This window comes from Castor canadensis, chromosome 12, assembly GCF_047511655.1.
Source record: "Castor canadensis chromosome 12, mCasCan1.hap1v2, whole genome shotgun sequence".
Lineage (NCBI taxonomy): Eukaryota > Metazoa > Chordata > Mammalia > Rodentia > Castoridae > Castor > Castor canadensis.
The window spans coordinates 109,959,470-109,982,376 of NC_133397.1; the positions used below are offsets into that span (position 1 = coordinate 109,959,470).

General features: G+C 40.1%; 1 protein-coding gene and 1 pseudogene across 2 annotated transcripts in view; both read right to left on the reverse strand.

Moving 5' to 3' along the window:
• Magi3 (membrane associated guanylate kinase, WW and PDZ domain containing 3) overlaps positions 1-21,950 on the reverse strand; it is a 214,301-nt gene extending 192,351 nt beyond the window's left edge. For both annotated transcript variants that reach the window (XM_020166348.2, XM_074050718.1), the window contains exon 1: positions 21,042-21,950. In XM_020166348.2, the coding sequence (XP_020021937.1) occupies positions 21,042-21,366 (325 nt within the window). In that variant the 5' untranslated portion in view covers positions 21,367-21,950. The remainder of the gene's footprint in view (positions 1-21,041) is intronic.
• On the reverse strand, positions 477-4,880 carry LOC141414923 (large ribosomal subunit protein mL42 pseudogene; annotated as a pseudogene).
• Positions 21,951-22,907: the final 957 nt, after the last annotated feature.

Sequence of the window (22,907 nt, forward strand, 5' to 3'; positions counted from 1 at the left end):
TTTGGAACTAAAAGAGGAAAGAATCTCTTTTTGGCTAAAAGATCTAATTATTATCTATAAAAGAAAATAAAGCCCCAAAGATCCTGAGGTAATATAAAATGGTGAAAGTGTATGGGTTGCATAGTCAAAAAGATACAATAGGATCTCCCAAAAAGTTCATGTTTTTGACCATGTGTTCACATGTCTAGGAATGTCATAGACAAAATAATTTAAAACAGTAAAATAAAAAGGAAAGTAATTATTATGATTGCTTCTCAATAGTAAACAATTAGTATTCATTTCTGTCCTGATTTCTTATACTTTATGGAATACTGAAATACAGAGTTTGAAAGGGCAGGGATTTAAACTTAGGATCTATAACCAAAACCCAGACTCTAGGTATCCTTATAATATGAGAAGTTTTCCAAAACTCTCAAAAGAATTGTTACTCAGAAAAAATGAAGCTTAGATCTCACTCCTAACAAAGAATCTCAAAATATAGGACACTCAATTTATTTTGAACAACAAAACACAATACTGTTACAAAAAGAATCTGGTAAGACAAAAGCAAGTTAGAGATGAAGAAAGGTTAACACACCCCCCCTCTCCAAACAAGAAAGAGGAACTGCCTGAGGAATCGTGGTGATAGAAGAGGGACCAGGAACCAATGACTTTCCTTGCTTTTTTCCAGAATAAGTTTATACCAGGCAGCATAAACTTAATGGTAGAATCTGAACAAAAAGTCCTATCACATCACTCAAGATTCTGGTATTTTGGGTCATACAGGAGGTTAAGAGGAAAATGTCCTAAAGACATTTAACAGTGGTAATTCCTCACATAAGTTTAGGTACAGATTAGGTTAATCAGATAACTCTCCTGACACCTACCTATTATATAATGGGAAAAGGCCAAGTAATAAGGAATGCCAGTCAGGAAGAAGGTGTGAGCCTAAACAGCCAGGAGACAGAGGACAGAGAAAAATAGTACCAAGAAGTATATATGAGGATGGGATAAAATGAAAAAATCAAAAACAAAAACTGAGAGGCACCAAATGTTAATTTTACTTTACAATATCAAATGTTAATTTCATTTTACAATATCATGAAGTCTAACCCTAAGCCCTACCTCTCTCTAGTGCCAGTGATATTGTAGCTTAAGTCTTATCCCAGGTATCCTATCCCAGGTATCCTACTTAATTCTGACCAAACTAGCCAGCTTCCTAGAATTAAGGAAAGGAATGGAAAAAATTTCCAGGACTATTTCACAGTGGGAAATCAGAGAAGTCAAAAAATTCACGTGACAATTTCAGGCTTTATAAAACTACCTACATATTCAATTTCCAGAAAACTTTGTAAGAATGTCACATCTCCCTTACTAGACTTTGTTTCCAAATACTAATTTAAAAAAAAAAAGTACAAGTAATTTTGTTTTAATCCATCTCAGTAAAGTCATTTGTATTTGTGTTATGTTTCTAAAAACATGTTTTAAAAAGTCAACTCCTAGTTCAAACATATATCCCAAATAAATTCAAATGGACATCTATTTTATAGTCTCCTCCCCCTCTAATTTGTACTAAGAAGGAACTAAATCCAATCATTTTTCTTTTCCCCATCAAATTTGGGAGGATCATCTGAAAACAAAAGAAAGAAAAAGAAAGGAAAGAAACCCAAAAAACAGATCCCCCTGCCCCAATATTTTTCGTTCACATATATTCCTCTTGAGCCTTCCTTCCAACCAAGATTTTTCTCTTCAGTCAAAGGCATGGAATTGCCTTCCAGTATAGACAGTACTTATTGATATAATGTGAAAAGTTTTATTTGGGATTGATAATAAGCCAATTTTAATCATCACAGCCTTCTACATAATTAATAATGTTTAATGGCCATGTATAGAACTACTTAAGTATCCTGGGGTTGTAAACTGTTTATAGAAATAAAAATTTTAATAGGTTAATCTCAGAAAAAGCTCTGAAGAAAGTAAATTTAGGACTGGATTTTGAAAATGTCAAACAAAATATTGGCTATAACAAAGTGATATGGTGAATGCTTCTAATGAGAAGTGCAACAGCTGATCTGGTGGTATCAAATGTTAGGGACTAAGCACAGCAAGGCAAAAGCACTATTGGATTCACTTCCTTAAAATCCAAATTCTCAGAAGGTAATACAAATGTTTTCCCAGAAAGCATAAAATAATATCAACAAAGACAATTAGTTTGATTTTTAAAGACAAACATGTCTCATTTTTGAACCAACTGTAATCAGCATTAACTTCCAGGCTTGATACTGACAACTGATAACCTAGATAGTTAATTCTATCAGAGAGAAAGAAAAAAAAAGCATGTTTTCACTCCTTAGAAAATAAGGTGCTCACACAACACAAATGAAAAATCTGTTTGCCCTTCATACTACTGGATTGACTGAATTCTGCAGCCTATGTTATATGTGTATGATTTTACCGCCAAGGCTGGAGTTTTGCCTAGATTAAATAAGCTTTTCTGCCTTTTTGAACTTCAGTTTTTATTACATTTTTAAACAAACATATGGCAAAAGATGATGAGAATTTTTTAAAAATTGGAACAGAAGTTGAAAGCTGAATTCCTTGAAAATATGGAACTTAAACAATTCCCTTTATTATCTATCTCTGAGCTTACCTGAGGCTTAGTGCATAGTAGGCATACAAGGAACATTTGCAACTCAACTCCAAAGGCCTTGCCAAGGGGATTAGTACTTGGAAGAATCCCAAGCTACTTTTCTGAACCAAATAACTGAAATGTTCTCAACTCTACAACATTGTAAAGTACTTTCCAGCAAGTTCTAAGTGTTGATGCTAACTTTGTAATCCAATCATATACAACATGAGTATTACATCTTTTGCCTTTTTGTCTTTGAAATTTGGATCCATGAGATTTTAGTCATAACAAAAAAAAAAAAAAGCAGGACCAGATATTTGAACAGTGCTGCTCCTAACTTTTACTGTCTGGCTCATACTTGATGGCAAGCATTTGATGAATTAGGGCTTGTATTTCCAGGGCTTAGCACAACCCTCACATACAGTAATATGGTAAAAATGGGAGACTGACATAAAATGAAACTATTTCTTACAGTTTTTTATAAGGTTCTACATGAGGAATTTTTAATATTTTCAGTGGAGAAAATATTTAGGTGAATAAAGATTTATTCATTTTATTTTTTTTCTATGAAAAGGCATTTTTTATTATTTTACTATATAACATATTAGTAAATACACCAGACCACATTTTCTCAATGCCAAATGTGGCACAGGATTATATTTCTCTTTGATCCTCCAGAGACCTCAGTGTCATCTGTCTTTTGGAGGGTTCAGTTTCTTACGACGTCTGTGATACTGTCCACGAGGATACCAGCAATGCTTAGTGGTAAAGAACATTTTGCTAAGTTGTTCTATTATGGGTCCTTGTTCAAGGTGTTCACCTGTTTCTTCTAATTTGGTTTTCAGCACTTGATCATGTGTTTCTTTATTATTATGCACAGGACCTGGTCGAGGGGTAGGTTTTGTGTGTTCATATGGGATGTCCACAGAAGGGTGATAGCATACTATTGTCCTGCCATCAGATGTCAAAGCCAGCTCTACTTTGCAATTATAGTCATCTGGAAGAGAAGAATACATAGACTTATGACAAATGCAAGATAAAGCTCCGTTTTGGTATGGAAAGAAATGCTTCAAGATAGTTCTCTTTGATATCACCCATTTTACTGCTGCTGCCATGTTGTATCAAGATGCTTTATTAGGTGGAATGAAAAAGATATTGTGAAGAGAAACTGCCTTTAAAATCTGCTTCTAAGCACACTGATTTTCATACCGCGAGCCCGCCATCTTACCCCAATCCCCATTTTATTTTTTTAAAAAGCAGTTGATAGCAAAATGTGTTTCCAAAATTTACTTTTATTTTTAATTTTACGTTAAATATAATCAAATTAGAGTTCTATACTAGTGATAACCTGCATGCTTTCCCAGGTAACTACTGGCTCATGATCTTGAGCAGTTTTCTCCAAGCCTTAGTTTTTTCATCCGTAAAATGAGAAAAAACAAAACAAAAAAAAGGCACTTAAAAGCTTTCCATGGGAAAATGTATTGACAACTGCAATTTATTCTGTGATGCATAAAAGACTAATGGATGAGTAGAGGACTGTATTAAGCAAGTAAAGTAAAAAGCTATAAAAATAATCTTTAGTGAATGTACCTCCACCATCACAAAAAATAAAAATCTGCTCACTCTACCTGGCCTCCAGTCTCTCCTACTCCCAGAAAGGTACCACCACCCACCCAGTTGTTCAAAGCAAAAATCTACACATTATCCTCAAGTCCTCTCCTTCCTTTCCTACAACAATCAGCGAGGCCTGTCAGCTCCTCTTGCAAAACTTAATTTCAAATCTAGCAATCACTTTATTTCACTGCTACTATTCTCACTAGTAATGTCAGCCATCATTAATTTTCACCTGATCTAAAAGGTCTCCCTTCTTCCATTCTTGCTCCACTTCCAAATCACAATAACTTTTTGAAACGTGTACCAATTATTCTCCAACTTTACACTTTTAGGGACATTAAGAGTAAATAAAATCAGGAAGTAGGTGAGGCTCAATGGTAGAGTGCTTGCTTAACATGTGTAGAGGCCCTGAGTTGGATCCCCAGCACTACAAAAAAAAAAACTACTTACTGTGGTTCACAGACACCTACCGATCCCTGCCTACTGGTTCCATCTCTTCCAGACATTTACCTCCTTATTACCAGCTGTCAGTCACACTGCTGGTTCTGCTCGTATAACATACTAGGTTCTGAAACTGAGACTTTTCTGTTTTACAATCCCCTCTGCCTGGCAAAGATCACAAGGCAGACTCCTTTCTTCTAGTTATCCAATTCACAGTTTACTTGTCCCCTTCCTCGTGGGGGGGGGGGGGCGGGAAGCCCTCCCTGACTGTTCAATTTAAACAATTTAAACATGGTAAGTGCTAATGAAACTCACACACAGTAACATTTTAACAATGGGTTCATGTGCCACAATGAGGCACTTTTTCACTTTCACTTAGAAATTATCCTCAGAGGTTATCTATTGGTTTTTCAAAGGTCCCCTTCCAATCATCCAATCACCACTTTTTTTTATTTTTTTGAGACAGAGTCTTACATAGCCCAGGGTGACCTTGAACAGATCCTGCAACCTCAGCCTCCTGAATGCTGGGATTACATATGTATACCACCAAGCCCCACACTCTGAAAAAGAGGGATTTGATTTAATAAATACAGTCTTGTTTGAACCTCTATAACAAGGATACCAAATAAAAAAGACCAGGCTTCTGAAATATTCCTAAATCCAGAAATAAATAAAAATATATATGCACATGCTGTGGGAGGTAAAGACCTCCAGGACAAATATACAGGAAAGAGAACACCACTCTAGATTTACACCATAGGCCAGAGATTGACAGTCCACAAGGGAGAAGCTAAGGAACACTGTGATTGGTTGGCAAAAATCAATACCAAGTCAGGTTTTTTTCTGTGGAAAGCAGAGAAGCGTGGGAGAAACAATCAGAGTAAAGAGAAAACAAAACCCGAGAGATGAGCAGAGAGAGTGAGAGAGCAGCTGATCACAGGCTACAGACAGGTTCAGGCTGTGAGCTCCAGACACAGACAGTCAGATCTACAGTCTACACCTCAGGAGTTCCCACAGTTGAAGAGATGTATCCCCACACACTCTGACACTCTTCTAGCCTTTGAGGCTTATGGCATCTGCACAATAAAAAGCTGCTCTGTACAAGCAGCTACAATCATCTATGTGATACTTATGGATGAAAATAACAAAGAATAAAAATATATATTTATAAGAGGCTTCTCCTAGAGACTTCTATGCTACTCTAGCTTAAAATGTGTTTGGACTACATACTCAGAAACTACAAAGTCCTCCCCCAGGAGTCTCATGAACAGGATCACACTTCTTCCTCACGCTGTAGCTCCATCACCTACATCCCTATCCCACAAAATGTGAACCCAAACATACTCCCTCTTCTTCATGAGAGGAAGGCACAAAAGCATAGACAAATCAACTAAAGAAAGTTGCAGAACGTTCTATTAAAATTGGTAACAGAAAGCCACAATTTTGTGTAATTCTAAAAACAGAATAAAATAGGGCTGAATCTCTTGGAAATTAGAACTGTAGGATGACTGTGAATGATTCTGAATTTTGGGAAAGAGTCAGTGGCGCGTCCTCTCCAATGCTCTGCTATTAATACTGCTGGACTCTACACCAGGCATCAGCTTTTTCTGCTTACATGTCACCTCTTCTGTAATTTTAGTTTGCACACAGTCTTTCTACCTGACTCTCCCTCCCTACCCCCACAATCAGTGGTGCGTTTGGTGAAAGCTAATGGCTGCCAGAGCCACCTGTGCCAAGAGTGAAACCAGCAGGAAGGGAAGTATAGCTATACCATCATATAGTCTTTCTACTACAGAAGTAACAGACCCAAAGACAGGCAAGAGCACACACAGTATGATGCATAAGATGCAGTAAAGTAATGAAAAAACAAATTTCAGTATTTGTTACCTTTGGTTTTATCTCATTATAATTGTATACAACCTAATTCTTAATACTTGTTTCACAACTGACTTCTAAGATTCCTAATTTTTTTTTTCAAAAAAAGAAAAACCTGGCTGAGAATGTAGCTCAGTGTTAGAACACATGCTTAGCACATAAGAGGTCCTAGGTTCAATTCCCAGCACCACAAGAAAAAAAATAAAAGAAAAACCACTTAATCAGTTCAGTTTTGTCCAGAATAGCTGATCTATTGCGTTGGGAGTTTACTTACTATTACTATTATATTAATATGATTGCAAATCATAACTGTATATATTTATGGGGTACAATGGGTTTTATTGGTAGTATCAGGGTTTGAACTTAGGACCTCCTGCTTGCTGGGTAAGAACTACCACTTGAGTCACACCCCCAGTCATTTTGCTTTTAGGTTGTTCTTTAAATAGGGTCTCTAGCTTTCGCCCCAGATGGCCTTGGCTTGGGCTATAATCCTACCTCTGCTTCCCACGTAGCTGGGATTACAGATGTGTACTACCAGGCCATTTGTTTTTTTGAGGTAGGGTCTCACATGTTTGTTGGGCTGACATAGAACTTTGATCTTCCCATCTCCACTTCAGTGATAATGTGATGTTTTGATATATGTAAAAAATGTGGAATGATTAAATCAATTTCATTAACATATCATTACCTTGCTTTCCTATCATTTTTATGGGGAGACATTTGAAATTTATCCTGTTATTTTGACCCAGCTATGCAATAGATGTCAAAATCTGTTCCCCTGGTCTTTCTGAAACTTTGTACCCTTTGATCAATTCCTGAACAATGAAAATGTATGGAATGTATAGTCAACACCCATGCATCACTGTAAAACTTCTCAGCTCAAGCTCCTACTCCAATTGGAAAATCCTTCTTTTCTATCTTAATTCAGACCTCCCCACCCCCCCAAAGAATCCTATGGTCCATACTCATCCTTTTAAGACACAGGAAATCCCAGGTGGCTGAGCAGCCTGTAAACTGCTTCCTTTGGCCGGGGTGGCCCTGCCAGCCCCAGATGCCTGTGGTTTGCAGGGTAGGTTGGGATCAAATGATATAAAACATAGATGGCTTGGCAGCAGATATGGTAGGTAGGTCAAATACAAGCTGACCTAGTACAAAGGTCACTGTAGATGTTAAAAATCCACTGCCCCCATCATTGTTACAACTGCAGGCCATTTCAAAGAGGAAAGCTCCTAGCAGAAGTGACAAGACGTTGTTAAAAAAGGGTGAAGCTGTGACAACAAAATTATGTATAAGACGAGTGTGTGGGGAAGGGTCAGCTGGCACTCAGCAAACACCTCCTTACGGGATGCCTTCCTGAGAAGCACAAGTTAGAAAACTAAAAGCTGTCTTTCAGACTCCTTCATGGTAGTAGCCTGGTGCAAATTCAATTCCACTATTATGATGCTGGACACAAGACAAGGAAGACAGACATGAAGCAGAGTTCACCAGCTCATGGCTTTTAGCTGTTTTCAGCTTGTAAACAAGGTCATGGACATGTCAGCGTCTACTCTTCCAGCTCTGAACTAAGACAAAAAGGAGAGAATTTCCAATTAGGGGTAGAAGCCTCAGCTGAGAGGCTCTGCAATAATGAACTGGAGTTTACTACACCCTTTTGCAAGAACAATTACTAAATTTTTAGGAATTTTTGAGTCAGTTGTCAAACACAGCCATTATTAACAATTAAATTGTATAAAATTATAATTAAATAAATTATGCTAAAGACAAAGGTCACCAATACCCAAAATTAATCATGTCCTAATTATTTTACAGACTGGCAGATGTAGCAGGGGCCAGATTCAGCATCTAGAGTCTAGTCGCTAGTTCACAGGCATCAAGGAAAAGTGTCACAGCACTGGCCAGACAGTGTATACTGTCAAGATGGCAACAGCAGCAGCCATGTGGTCCTCTTGATCACAGTCACGTGGTATATTCTTGCCACCATTTCACAGACAACCACAAATTGCCACTTTCCTGACTGGTTGAAGTAGTGGCTCCCATGATGGGTTGTTCCAAGGTTCCTGGAAGTCATTCTTAGACGCTCAACCTAGACCTGAGCAATCTACCTTTTCAAAGATTCCCAGCACGACTAATTCCCTCTTCATATCCCATTCTGTTTCCCGCCCTGAATGCAGACGGATACTGCAAAGGGCCACTTGGCTGATGATGGTGGGAATCTTCACTCATGTCTTCGCTCATGTCTTTCACATACCGAGAGCCAAGCATATCCCCAGCATTCCTTTAGTCTGACCAAATGAGTACATTCTTCACAGAACTATCACCTGAACCCTCCCCCCTTCAGCTTTGTCTCACATAGGGAAGGACTGTGACCATGGCTGTGGCCAGCTCTCCATGAGCTGAAACATCTGCCTGCCCTGCACCCAGCAGGAGCACAGCCCCACCTTTTAGTTATGTCAATCCCCATTAGAGCCAAGCAACCTTAAGGACCCTGAGCCAAAAGCGCCCCTAACGGTTCACCTGCCACCTTCCCCCATTGCATCCTCCAGTCAGGGGCAAAAAAAAAGTGCAGCAACTCTAACTAAGGCTTGAAGCATCACATGCTCTGAAAGGGGCAAAAACAGCATCAGAAGACTACCCACAGCAAAGCAGAAACTGTTCAGAGGCTTTTACTGAAGAATCTCTTGGATAGGAAAAATAGTTGTCAAAGCACAACAGCTAACAAAAACAAACCTTTAAATATTCAACTGTCAGACCAGCTAGAGATTCCATGACTGCTTAAGCCTCAGCCATAAGTTACAGCATTATGTAAAGCTAAAAAAGCTGTGAAAATCTGTCGCATAGAATGATTAAGATTCTTTTGTATGTTCCAACTTCTGGATTACCACTGCTTCTCACCACACTGATGCACGCTGATGGTCTAACATTAGACTTAATTCTAAAAGAACGCAGATTTTATAAAGAGGGGTTTTTCCCCACCAATTTCATCAATTCTTATGCCACACACCAAAACAATGAAAAGAACCAGGTGATCTGGGTTCTAGTCCATGGCTCCCAGGTTCAGACTATGACTTCTGCCATCAAGCCACGTATCTTTATCTGCAGACTTTGTGTATTGATTGGATTGCTACGGTTCCTTCTAGTTGAGTGACTGACTTTAAGCACAAATACAAAACCTAACAGCACAAACACTTAAAGAATGAGAGGTAGCGACATTCTACAACCTGCTTTGAACTTGAAAGGATCCATCTTGGTGGATAGTACTTGAAGCCTGTAGAAGAGAGGTCTGCTTGAATACAATGGGTTATTCTTCTACCCTTCTTGGCTAAATTTTATTTTAGCAAAATATATTTTGAAAAGAGTCTGCATGCTTATAAAAAAAAAAAACAAACTAAACACCAATTTCAAAACATCTTCATTCTTACATTCACCAGAGCATTTTCTAGGCTACCTAGCTCAGGATAAGTGTACTAACACACACTTTCCTGGTAAGTGAATTACCCAGCAAGAGGACAAGAAAGCTGAGGACAAGGTATTATTTCCAGTATCAAGTACACAATCTTCCAAAAAAAAAATTAATTCCCAAAAGTAGCCAGGCTCTTACATATAAATGCTGAAATGATTCTCTTACAAATGTAGCAACAATTAAGACTAACTTTGCATTTGATTAATAATTTCTGTGAATAACTAACTGCTTTATCATCCAGTTAGCTGAACAGATTAAACTGCACCACCACAAACTTTGTTTAGAAACAGATCCAAACAATGAAGCTTTTATTTTAAGTAGTTGCCCAATGTTTTTCTGCATTAACACCCACTCAAACAATTCAGAATTGTAGGGTTTTTCCTTTTACTAGAGAAAGGAAGACAGATTTTTTCAGACATAATGAACTAATATATTATCCAAAAAGTGAAAAAGGCTGAATGTTGTGTGAACTCTTATGTGTTCCTCTCTCTAAATCTCAGTTTCCCCATTTGTAAAGGGAGATAACAATAGCTGGCTAATTTCTTTACAAGAAGTTATAAATAATCCTTATAAATCAAATGAGATGATGTACTCTTAATACATTGACATGTGGTTGTTATTCAGTAAAGGACAGCGAGTGTATCATGACAAGTACCCAAGTCAGAATATTCCTATTAGAGCAAGGTGGTCTGAAGTTGGGGTTGTAACCAAAGTGAGGTTGAAAGTGTCATTTCCCCCATTTCCTTACATTGTAAGCTAGCTCTAGTTAGCAATTCAACTCTATTCAAAGGAATTTAAAATTTTCATTAGCAGGTATATTCCATACTAAGTGTGAATACTGAAATTAGTGGATAGAATCCTTAGCTAAAATTATTAGCTAAAATCCTTAGCTAATATTTTGACAAAGTGTTCTGCCAAAGCTACTGAGATGGGTTAAGATACAGTGCTGTGAGCAGAGGTAAGGAAGACTGTATTATTTTAAAAGATTTCATAGCTTAATTAATCAATACATAGAATTAATCTTAGAGAACTCTAGTCCTTACTGCTTGTAGTAGAAGCAGTAATTTTCCAAATATGATCACTGGTTTTTTGAGAGAGGGTCTCACTGTATTGCCCAGACTGGCATGGTACTATGTAGTCCAGGCTAGTCTCAAACTCTGGGTCCTCCTGACTCAGCCTTCCAACTGCTAGGATTACAGGTATGAACCACCATATCCGGCTCTCTGCTATGATCTTATTAGGAAATCACAGCCAATTCCACAGATGCTCATTTTTATGTACAATAATCTTGTAAGTGTATTTGCCAATAACCTATGAGCATTTAATAGCCACTAAAGATCCAACTACTAGATGATACTGGGAAAAACTACTGTACATGTTACATATAAAATAAAGGTAGATATTAAAGTTATTATTTTTAGCCAGGCATACTGGCACATGTCTGTAATCCCAGCTCACAGGAGAATGAGACAAGGGGCTCACAAGTTCCAAACCAACCTGGGCTACATAAGGAAACCCTGTCTCAAAAAACTAAAAAATAATAAATAAAATAAAATAATTACATTTATGCTAACAAAGCTGCATACACTGGTATAGTAATTAGAATATAAATACAGTGTGAAATGTTATTCAGAACACTTACCTCTCTCTCAAACTCTCCCCTCTTCTCAGGGTACATCTGCTTCCCCAGTGGAGGCAGGAATAAAATTTAACAAGGGGAGTCAGGTTTTATCCTATACTGTCTGCCAAGTAATTTTTTTGGTGATTAAAGAGGCACCACATATACCCCACTTAAGTAGGATTTCAAAGTTGGAAGCCAGCAAGGTGGCTCCTTTGTGTAAAACTTCTATGAGACTGCAGTTAAAATGTATTATTGGGGTGCCGTTAGGTATAATACAGTAAAGGATGCTGCCTCAATTTATGTTTTAAAGGACCACTGCTTTAAAAGCAGAACACCTTGGGAAGCAAATAGCTTAGAGTTTCGTTTTTGAAATGGTTTACTATTAAGCTTAAAAACTTCATTATTTAACTAAACCAATAATCATTTTCTTACTACTGAAGTAATTAAGTGATTCTCCAAAGTATTTTACTGACCCAAGAACAAGCAGCACTGACTTACAGAATCTCAACTGATGTTTTTTTAAAAAAAGAAAGAAAAATTATAAACAGTGCTTTTATATTGTACATATCAAGGTGTCAACATCTTAATTTCTTTTTTTCGGGGGGGCACTTGAACTCAGGGCCTCATGTTTGCTTAGCAGGCACTCTACCATTGAGCCACTCCACCAGCCCTCAATTTTTAAACATATAAATTTGGATATACAAAAAACATTGCTCCAATTTTGTCTACAACCTGTATCTGTCTTTTTAACGATAGTTTTATAACTACGTACTGTGGCCTCAAAGTAGGAGAGGTCATTTCCTATACAGTCGCCTTAGCATCCCATCCTTTGCGGCGCTGCCTCTTCCTGATCTCCTAGAGATCTGCTTTAGTCATTAATCACACCATGCTATCTATTCTAGCTTGTTGCAGGAATGGAGATGGCACCCGAGCCAGGCCAATATGGTACCCAGTGCCCCTCCCCACAGTAATTGAGGTGGACATGGGGCCTATCAAAGTTCCTGCATGAGATTTCTTACTGGACAACAGGAAAAAAAGATAAGAAACTTTGAGAACCTCCTAAAATCTGAGAGTTCAGAGCTACCTCTGCTATACTGAGAGTCTAGCTGAGAAAGAAACCAACTTAGAAGGCAAGAGAGCCAGCCACAGCCCTGATGAACTCACTGGCGAGCATGAGCTTAGCTGTTACTGATCTCTGCCCAGATTTTCATGGGTGCAAGTCAATAAATTGCTCATTGGCCTGAATTAACCTCAGGAAAGTTTGTCTTGCTACAAAATTTTCACAATTGGCATGTAAGTTAGGATTTTTTCAACTTTCCTGCTGAGACCTAAACTATATATCACAAGATACCAGTTGTAAACTACATAACTATATCCAAAGAGTAATCTCTCTCTAGGACTCCACTTCTAAAAGTTATTTTATTGAAAGAAAATATATAGCCAATTTAAACTAAAATCTATTTAGGTTCAAAAAATAAAGTATGTCCTCATACTTTTCCTCCCTCCCTTGTCTGGTATTTTCATCTCATAAAACTACTTCTGTTAAATGTCATTGTGTATAATAATTCCCAATCAGAACAACTATGAGATACAGTGTAGCCCTTTGCATACTTTCCTGAAGCAATAAAATAATTGTGTTTAAAATTCTCTGCAAAAAATACATAGCAATAGTGATAGCAAAACCAGAAAATTTTAAGTACATCAATTACTATTCATAGCGCACATTCAAGACAACCAGAAGGGTGACTAACTAGAACAGATTCTGACAATTGACTAATTGAAAGCAAAATTTCTTCCCAATTTCCTTCCATTCCATAATATTAAAAACAAACAAACAAACTGAAACTCCAAACAAATTATGGCAGGAAAGTTTAACCATTTATATTTCACTTAACAGTATCTCTAGTATGTTAATAAAGTACCTAACAATCTAGAGCACAGACTTTCCTTTCTGAGGTATTCCGATGTGTCAGAAGTCAAGTTATGGTCCTCAAAATGTAGCCCATGCTCTCCTGGCCACGGAACAGCTGGAATGGTGGAGGGGCTTATTCCTTGGAACCACTATGATGTAGCTACTGGCTGTAACAGAATAAAATTGCTGGGGTGAAAGGGAAATAGAGATATACCGATGCCACCCTTGTCACTGGAAGCCAGTCAGTCAGTTGTGACGTGGCCAATGTTAAGATGGAAATATGTTTTCAGTTCCCTTTTCAGTATGTTAGCAAACTGCATTTCTCCATAAAATTGGCTAAACTTCCAAAACAATCAAAATAAGTGTATGAACCATAAAGAATAGTACTAATGATAATATTCCAGCTATCTTATAGATTAAATAAAAATACTCATACTACTACACTATGAGTTGAATGAGGCTAACAGCAGAAATAACATTAAGCATTTTACCAGCATTATTACTAGGAGAAAACATATTTCATGTACAAATTTTTAAAAAATTATAGGAGACAATTCATAATAGAACTACCTACACATTTAAATAACTAATATGATTTCCCTCTACTTTCCAATTATTTGATAATGTGGACTTTGTGCTTCTGTACAAAATGAAAGGATTTTTTTATACACACACATAGAAACTATTAAGATAGAACACCCTGTAGACCTTATGGTATTGAACATTCTTATCCTGGGTTTTTCTCTTCAGCTTCTTATCTACCTACTGAAAAGATCCCAGTTCTACTCAACCAACACCTGTCCACCTTTCAAAGCCAGTAGGGGTTCAAAATTCCTCAATTCCCTCAGCAACCAATCAAGTCAGAAAATAAGACAGGAAGCAAGGACCCTACCAGGAAATAAGAAAGAATGAGACCTTTCCTTACCTCATGTATACATTTAACTTCCACAAATTCTCTGTTCACAATCACATTAGGCTAATTTCTTAGAATTAAAAGATAAATGGTTTTGGTAAACAGTATCTCTTTAATTACTTCATCTTGTGTGATTCCAATATGGGTGACACGGACTCATCCTAAAAATGGTACAATTCAAAAGACTGTGACACAGGTTACTCCAGAGGCACCTGCACACCCATGTTTATTGCAGCACTATTTACAATAGCCAAGTTATGGAAACAGCCAAGATGCCCCATTTCTGATGAATGGATCAAGAAAATGTGGTATCTATATACAACGGAATTTTATGCAGCCATGAAGAACGAAATGTTATCATTCGCTGGTAAATGGATGGAATTGGAGAACATCATTCTGAGTGAGGTTAGCCTGGCCCAAAATACCAAAAATCATATGTTCTCCCTCATATGCGCACATTAGATCAAGGGTAAACACAACAAGGGGATTGGACTTTGAGCACAAGATTAAAGCAAGAGCACACAAGGGAGATATGAGGATAGGTAAGACACCTAAAAAAATAGATAGCATTTGTTGCCCTCAACGCAGAGAAACTAAAGCAGATACCTTAAAAAGCAACTGAGGCCAATAGAAGAAGGGGACCAGGAACCAGAGAAAAGGTTAGATCCAGAAGAATTAACCTAGAAGGTAACACGCATGTGCAGGAAATTAAGGTGAGTCAACTCCCTGTATAGCTATCCTTATCTCAACTAGCAAAAACCCTTGTTCCCTCCTATTATTGCTTATACTCTCTCTTCAACAAAATTAGAGATAAGGGCAAAATAATTTCTGCCCGGTATTGAGGGGGTAGGGGGAAGAGGGAGGGGGCGGAGTGGGTGGTAAGGGAGGGGGTGGTGGGAGGGTGGAGAAATGACCCAAGCATTGTATGCACATATGTATAAAAAAATGTACAATCCAGTGTTTTGTGGGCAACCAAAGGGTTTTCTAAAAAATAATGTTTATATTTGACTTCCCTCTTTTGTAATGACTAAGGAACCAAAATTCTTGCTAAGATATAATTCCACAACCATTTTTCTTTCTTTCCTCCCTTCCTTCCCCTTCCCTTCCTCCTTTTTCTCCCTCTTTCTCTTCCTAAATTGGTCCTCACATCTCAGCCTCATGCACTACCACATCCACCTCACAGCCACCTTTTTGAACATCATGCTACACAGTCAATTACTTAGGCCACTTTTCATTAGAATTCATATTAAAACTTATCTAAAGAGAGGTAAATACTGGGAGAAAAGTGGAAAAAGGTAAAGTCCTTCTTCCTACTAGCATTCTTAAGTCATTAAGTTCCCACTAAGGTGTGAACTTGTAGAAGTCAGCCGATTTCAGACTACTTGGACCTGGCCAGTGCTAACTTAGCACTGGCCTGCTGTGGGGATACCACTCACTAAGTGTGCTCTGAGGGAGTGACATGTGCCCATAGGACATTGCCTCCTCAGAAGTAAAATAAGCACTTTTTCTTGGAAAAAAAATCTGAGTAATGTTCTTTGAGGACCAGGAGCACAGTGAGTGGATTTGCCTCTTTTCCCCCACAAAGTAGCCTCCAAGCTACTGAAAATCTTACCGTCCTGGGCAAGTTTCAAATTTCAGCACTCATTCTCAGTACCAAAATGTAGAATTTCAAGAGACTGATTTCTCAAAATTTCAGTACAGTCAAAAATAAAGGTAACAGTTCTGGTCTTCTATACCAAAACTTTTATCCTTTGTTAAATCACAAAAGACTAAAAACTGACTCTGAAATTGGCAGTTTGAAATTGGTAGGGAATATTAAAGTGGTGTGAAAGTGAAATTCGCCTGTAACATACTCCCGAAATACTGAGTGCCCATGAAACTCAAAAAGGTCTTGGGAGTTACAAAAGAAAGATTCATTATTCACCTAAAAAAGGCCAGGCACTGATTTCATAAGTCAGCTGCTTAAGTAAAGTTAAAGGATTTGTTTTACCATCAATTTACATAAATTACAGACCAGATTTTTAAGAGTCACTGGAATCCATCTCTCCTAACAAGAGGTTTTATAAAGTATACCCCAGGACTTCAGAAGAAAAATAATATATATTCAACAGAAGCATGGTATTATGTTCCAGGAAAATCAGCTTTAGCAATAAACTGAATAAAATAAAAAATGATCTGAAAATTGAAAAGGCCAAATGTTAAGCGGTTTGGTTTGGTTTGGTTTTTTGTTTTTGATACTACCAAGACCTCAAGATCTTTAAAGAATTCTTAAAATACCTCAACCTAGGAAAGTAAAATTTACAGACTAAATGACACAAAATCTAAGGGTGAAGGGAAGATCAATAAAGCAGCCAAAATGACATACTAGAAAAATTAACAAAATTAAATGTATCTGAGATGTTTGGATATTACAATCCTACAAAATGATGGCTAGAAAAAGACTAGAAGTTCAAAGATGTTATGATGTAGTAAGAGACATTAAGTGGAAACCAACCAGTTCTGCTGTCATTGTATAAGCCTATCACTTATATGAACTGAAGGTGTCAATGAATAGTACCCTGAACCCGAACCACTAAGTTATTAAGACTTTAGAACAAAACCAACTTTCCTGCTACCAAAATTTGGAAAAGCAGGAAAGTTCCCATGTAAGGCTTATCAAAATTTAATGCTATTTTCCCTAACCAAGGGGCTGTCTTATCCAACCTCTAGATTGTACTGCTTAAAAGAAGGCATCCAGTAATTTCTGGTATTGCAAATCCAGGAATTAGCTAGCAAATAGGTCTCATTTCTCTTACTCTTCTCTTCTTCAGATATTACAATCACCTAAACAAAACCCACTGAAGCCCTAAATTACCAACTAAACCAAAAAAAGAACAAACCCTCAACAGTAGAAACATAGTATTTTCATTATTTGCATATCATAAACATTCCTTAATTAAAAGCCCCCAGTAATGTTTTTTCACCAAAGGAGAATATATTTCTAGGAATTAGTTCATTTGAACAAAATTCCCCAAGACACTGGATGTCCCAGAGTCAGTGGTGAACACTTTTACCTGTACCTGTACCTAACATTATACAAGCTCTGTTTCGAATTAGTTGTTATTTAAACAAACTGTACCATGGTTTCCTATGATTTTCACCCCTAGATGATGTGAACATAATAAGGCAGTAGGCAATAATTTCCTGTACTTAGACTATAACAATACTTAATCTTCAACTTGAATAAAATTCACATAATTTACAATTGCTGAAATATGTTTAAAGGTGTATTAAGAAGGAAATTTTTATATACTCTAAAATTCTACATAAACTGGGGAATTTTAGAACAAAATTAGCTATTTGTCTCATTAACCAAAATAGGAGGTGCTTAAGAATATTACGCTGAAGTAAAATCAAAAAACTCATGCTGGCGACTTCGCCAGAGGCAAAGTCCAGCTTCCTTTACCACTGGGAAATACCAAGTTCAAACTCAAGAGAGCAGTTGCTGCCTTTGCAAGAAAAAAAAAAAAAAAAAAAAAGCATAAGACCACAATTAAGAAACAGGTGACGAGTTGGGCCAAGCCATAGGTAGAACTTAAAGATTATTCTAGAAGCAGGAAAAGTACTTACTGCTAAATAATAGGCTAATGTAAACCAATAAAAATTTCCCTGATTCTCTTGAGGAAAAGCCTCAAGTAGGAACGAAAGTTCAAAGTGCTATTTCAATTATCCATTAAAGATTATAACAAAAGAAAGAAAAATCGATAAAATTCTAAATCAAAGCTAAAAACAGTCATTTCCAGAAAGACCCTTCACTAAGTTATGAGGCTGATGGTACTGGACTCACTGGGCCCTCTTAGCATCCACGGATGCTCAGACAGAGCTAGAAGAAGCCATGCAATGGCAGCAGCCAGCTCCTAAGCCCAGTTCATCCTTCTTCCAGGGACAGTGTCAGAAGACAACATGAGATCACTCCCCATTAATACTACATCTTATAGAAATGGTGACATTTCATTCTTATACTGGGCTACTTTCTAAATAACATGCTCTGAATACGGTTTAACAACGAGTGTCTAGTCAAGACAAGAGGCAGTGAGTTAAGTATACTTTATAATACCTTTTTAAATTGAAAAATCCATCTCACAAAGTTTAGATAAAAAGAAAAAATGGGCATGGCAAGTTTCTTTCTAAATCTCTTTACTCTGTATTGTCATCCTTTTCTAAATCAATCACAAGAGTACAGAATCTTTGTCTCCTCTGGAGATAATATTATGCTGTTTTTAATCAAACCCGAAGTTCTGCAAATAACATCTTCAAGTTCTTAATTTCTAATATTTAAAGCCTTGTGTTTAACCTGCAAAAATTTTGCTATTTTAGTACAAATGCTGCTTTTAAGCAGAGCTATTTAAGAAAGTCATTTTAATATAATACCTAACATGAGAGATTAAAAATGGGTAAATTACAACTTGCTTAGAACCAAGAGACACAATTTAATCTATTAGAAATTATGACTGCAGAGTTCATCTTTAAAAAAAAAGTGATTGGCAAAACCATGAGACCCTATCTAAAAATAACTACAAACAAAACAGGTTTGGGGGCTCAAGGGGTAGAGTGCTTGCCTAGTAGGCAGGAAGCCCTGAATTCAAACCCCAGTCCTGCCAAAAACAGTAAGTGTTCAGAACTGTTATCTATGATTACAAAATGTATTTCAGCCTTTAATATGCATTATCCCCTTTATTTTGGCTATACATTTAAAGTAGCACGGTTTCTCTGGTTGGCAAGAAGGCACAATTTTGTTAGTATAAAAAGTGAGTTACAGTCTCAGCCACAGGATGCTTATTCAACATAGTCAATACTACTGCATATACTCTAAACCATGAAGTATTTAAATTTGATGCAAACACTGAAAAAGAAAGGTATGACTTGTAAACCAGACTAATACTAACTAAGGAGCCATCTCTCTGGTCTTCTAAAAGAATCACAACAATTTGGAATACACCAGCTTCCTCATCAATCCATCAACTTTACGAGTTTTTTGTTTTTTGATATCCATGCCCCAACTTTTCAAAACAAAACACAGAGCAAGGATGCAGATGTTCTCATTATTCCCAGACTAGTGGGATCTGGACTAATGGCACCTGACTCCAAATGCTGTCCATGTCCTATTTTGCATATTACAGACAGTAACTGTATTAGCTGGATTGCAGCCTCCCAAAGTCTTTCCTCTACCCCTTCACATATGGCTTTAAAAGTCAGTTAAGAAAGAATCTTACAATTTTCAAAACTATATAGAAAAAGCTGTTTAAAGTCTGCCAAAGTTCTGAAAATTAACGATATAAAAGAAACCTCACATAAACCCATAAACTTAAAAGGAATATGACAGAATGGACTATCTGAAGAAAACCTTAATTTAAGACTGTAGGACTTGGTGAGTGTGTGCTACAAACTCACAACACAGATTCGTGTGTATATTGCATCAATTCACCAATTCTAATTACGCTCAAGGATAGTAAAGAAATATATCCAAAGTAAGCTGCTGAGAAAGAAAAAAAATGCGAGGGATAGAGCATGTTGAGTTTTTCTCCAGGATCTTCTAGCATTTGGCGATGAAGAGACAGACCGGATACAGCCCAGGTCACAATTATCCCATTATATTCTGATGCACCGTATGTTCAGTAGAGCACATTCAGCGGAAACAATCTGATTTCTAATAACGCTGTAATCATAATTCTCGCGCCTACCAACAGCTCAGAAGTCAGAACCGCATTTTACCAGTGCTGAAACGACCAACAATGTTCTCACAAATTCGTAAGACACTACACACTCCCCCATCACACTGTACGCAACGTGATCAATGCTATGAAACTGGCAAATGTGCCATAAACGTAACGTGCTTTGCAGCAGATTTTACTAGCACGAAAGACACCGAGGCGACAACAGGGGCTCTTCTGACCCAACACTTGGACCAAATTCTGTCAAATCGGAAGCTTTCCCAAAGCAATCACTCGGCTAGGAACCTGTGTCTTCCTGCAAAACCCGACTCCATTCAGCAGCTCCCTGGCATTATCACACACACCGCGGCCACAGATCGTCATCGGTACCGAGACACCTGAACCACCTGGCCGGACAGAGTTCAGCTGTCAGCCCCGAAACGTAGACGTCTGCAGCCCTGGAGCGGCTAAGCCCTCCCAAGTGCGCTAGGTGGTAACCTTGGCACCAAGTGGCTCCATAGTAAAGACCCTTCCCCTGTCACAAGATGCACAAGACCGTTCCAAAGCAAACACTACAATCCTAAAACATCTTCTTCCACAAAGCAGAGCAGGAGAGGGAAGGTGTCTCCAGAAACTCCCGTCTACGGTGGGGGACCCAGCTAGCTACAAATTTAGGCAACCCAGCTTCTGGCCCCAATTCGAGGATAGCCTGGCAAAGCAGCTCAGTGTTCCCATCGGCAAAATGGGAAAGCACCAGCGCCACCCCTCCCTGTGGCCGGGAGTCAGGCACACCCTAAAGGTCCGATTACCCGGCACAGACAAGCAAACAAACGGCAGGGACGTGTCGCCAATCCAGGACGCCCACCCCGCGAGACAGACAGACAAATAGGCAGGCAGGGCCGCGTACCTGGCTTCACGGTCTTGAGACGGATGGGCTCGCGGAAGTGGCGGATGACAGCTAGGGTGTCCCGGTTGGTAAGCCCGCTGACAGGCGTCCCGTTCACCTCCAGCAGCACGTCCCCGGGGCTGGGCGCCTTGCCCGAGACGACGCAGCAGGTGCCCCCGCCGCCGCCAGCCGGCTCCTCGCGGAGCCGCCCCAGGTAAGGGAACTCGCCACGCTCCGCGCCGCCCCGGATCTCGGCGCCCAAGTCGCCCGGGGGCCCGGCCCAGGACACCGCGCACTCCTGCACCTTGCTGAGCCAGTGCTTCTTCTTCTTCAGCGTCTTCGACATCCCGACCCCCGCTGCACCATGGGGGAGACCCCGCGCGGGCGGCCGGGGCGCCGCTCCCGGCCCCGCTCACTCAGCCTGGGGGGGGTAGAGGGACCCCGGCGGCCCTCGCCGAGCTCGGCCAGGGGGGCCTCGCCGCTCCGGCCCCCCGACCACAGCCCGCTCGGGGCCCGAGCCCCGAGACGCCCCCTCGGACGCCTCTCCCGGCCGCGCTCTCCCCGGGGCCGGCTGGGCTCCGCGAGGGCCACCGCGGGCGGGGCTGAAGAAAGGAACCGGGAATTGTCCCCGAGCGGGCGGTTCCAGCAGGGGCTTCGGGCGGGGTCACTGCCGACGGCTGGTCCCCCACCCCGGGCTCGGCGCCCGAGCGGCGGGAAAGGCTGAGGAAAGGGGGGCGGGGAGCTGAAGGGAGGGAAGAGCCGGAACGGGAAAAATCCGTCGGGGGCGCGCAGTAGCGCGCGTAGACCGGTCGCCGGATCGATCGTGGCCGCTGCGGAGCTGGAGCGCCGAGACCAACGCCTGCCGGAGCTGCCAGGAAACTGCCGCTTTCAAACCCGCCGCAACCTCCTCCTCCCTCTTCCCTTCTCCCCCTCCCCCTCGCCCATCCCTCATCCCGAGCCCCGCCCCCTCCCGCCGCGCGGCGCCCGGCGCGCTGCCGTCACCGACCGGGCACTTGGGAGCGAGCCCAGCACTCGACACTCGCGCCGGGGATTGGTTTGCGGCGGGCGGGGGGCGGATCCTCGGCGAGAATGCTGACCGATGATTGGTTAGTGGGAGTGGAGGAGGCGGGCGCTAGAATGACTGAAGTTTAGACAGGGTGGAAAAGAAGTTTGGAGAGTGAGGGAGGGCGAAGGGGAGGGCCGGGCAGGGGAGCGGACTGGACTGCAGGTCGCCGGCCCTGAGAGGCCCTCCGCCCTGCCGCTGGAGCCAGGGAAACTCGCTCACGCAGAAACAGAGAGCGAGAGAGAGAGAGAGAGAGAAAGAAAGAGACCCAAGTCCTCCAGCTGGGGGCGTGGCTACGAGAGGGGGCGGAGCCTCAGAGCTGAGCTGGGTGTGCTTACACTGACCACTACGGGCCGCGTCCCCAGCGGCCTGTTACAGCCCATCGCTTCCATGGAGTCAGTGTTTTTTCTTCATTCATTCCTTCAGCAAAGACTCCTTCATATAACTGCTATGTAACCTCGGGCAAGTTACACACCCTTTCTCGACCACGCATCCTCAGCTGAAAAAGAATCTTAAACCTAGCTGTGCAACCTGTTGTGAGACGTGCATAAGATACATATGAAATGCTTCTTAACATTTAGTAGCTGATGATCACAATTTTGTGTCAGGTGCAACTTTTGCTAGCTACTGGGGTCCAAGGATAAAGACAACGGAGGCCTTGCTCTGGACGTCGCAGCTTAGTGGGACAGACTGACAGGAAGCAGATGGGGGTGGAAGATGGATTAGGAACTAGCCTGCGAGCCAGCAGTCCTTAGCTGGAGTTCTGACATTCTGTTTACTTGTCAAATGCTTGCTTCGGGTTTTCTAGTCTATAAAGGAGGTGA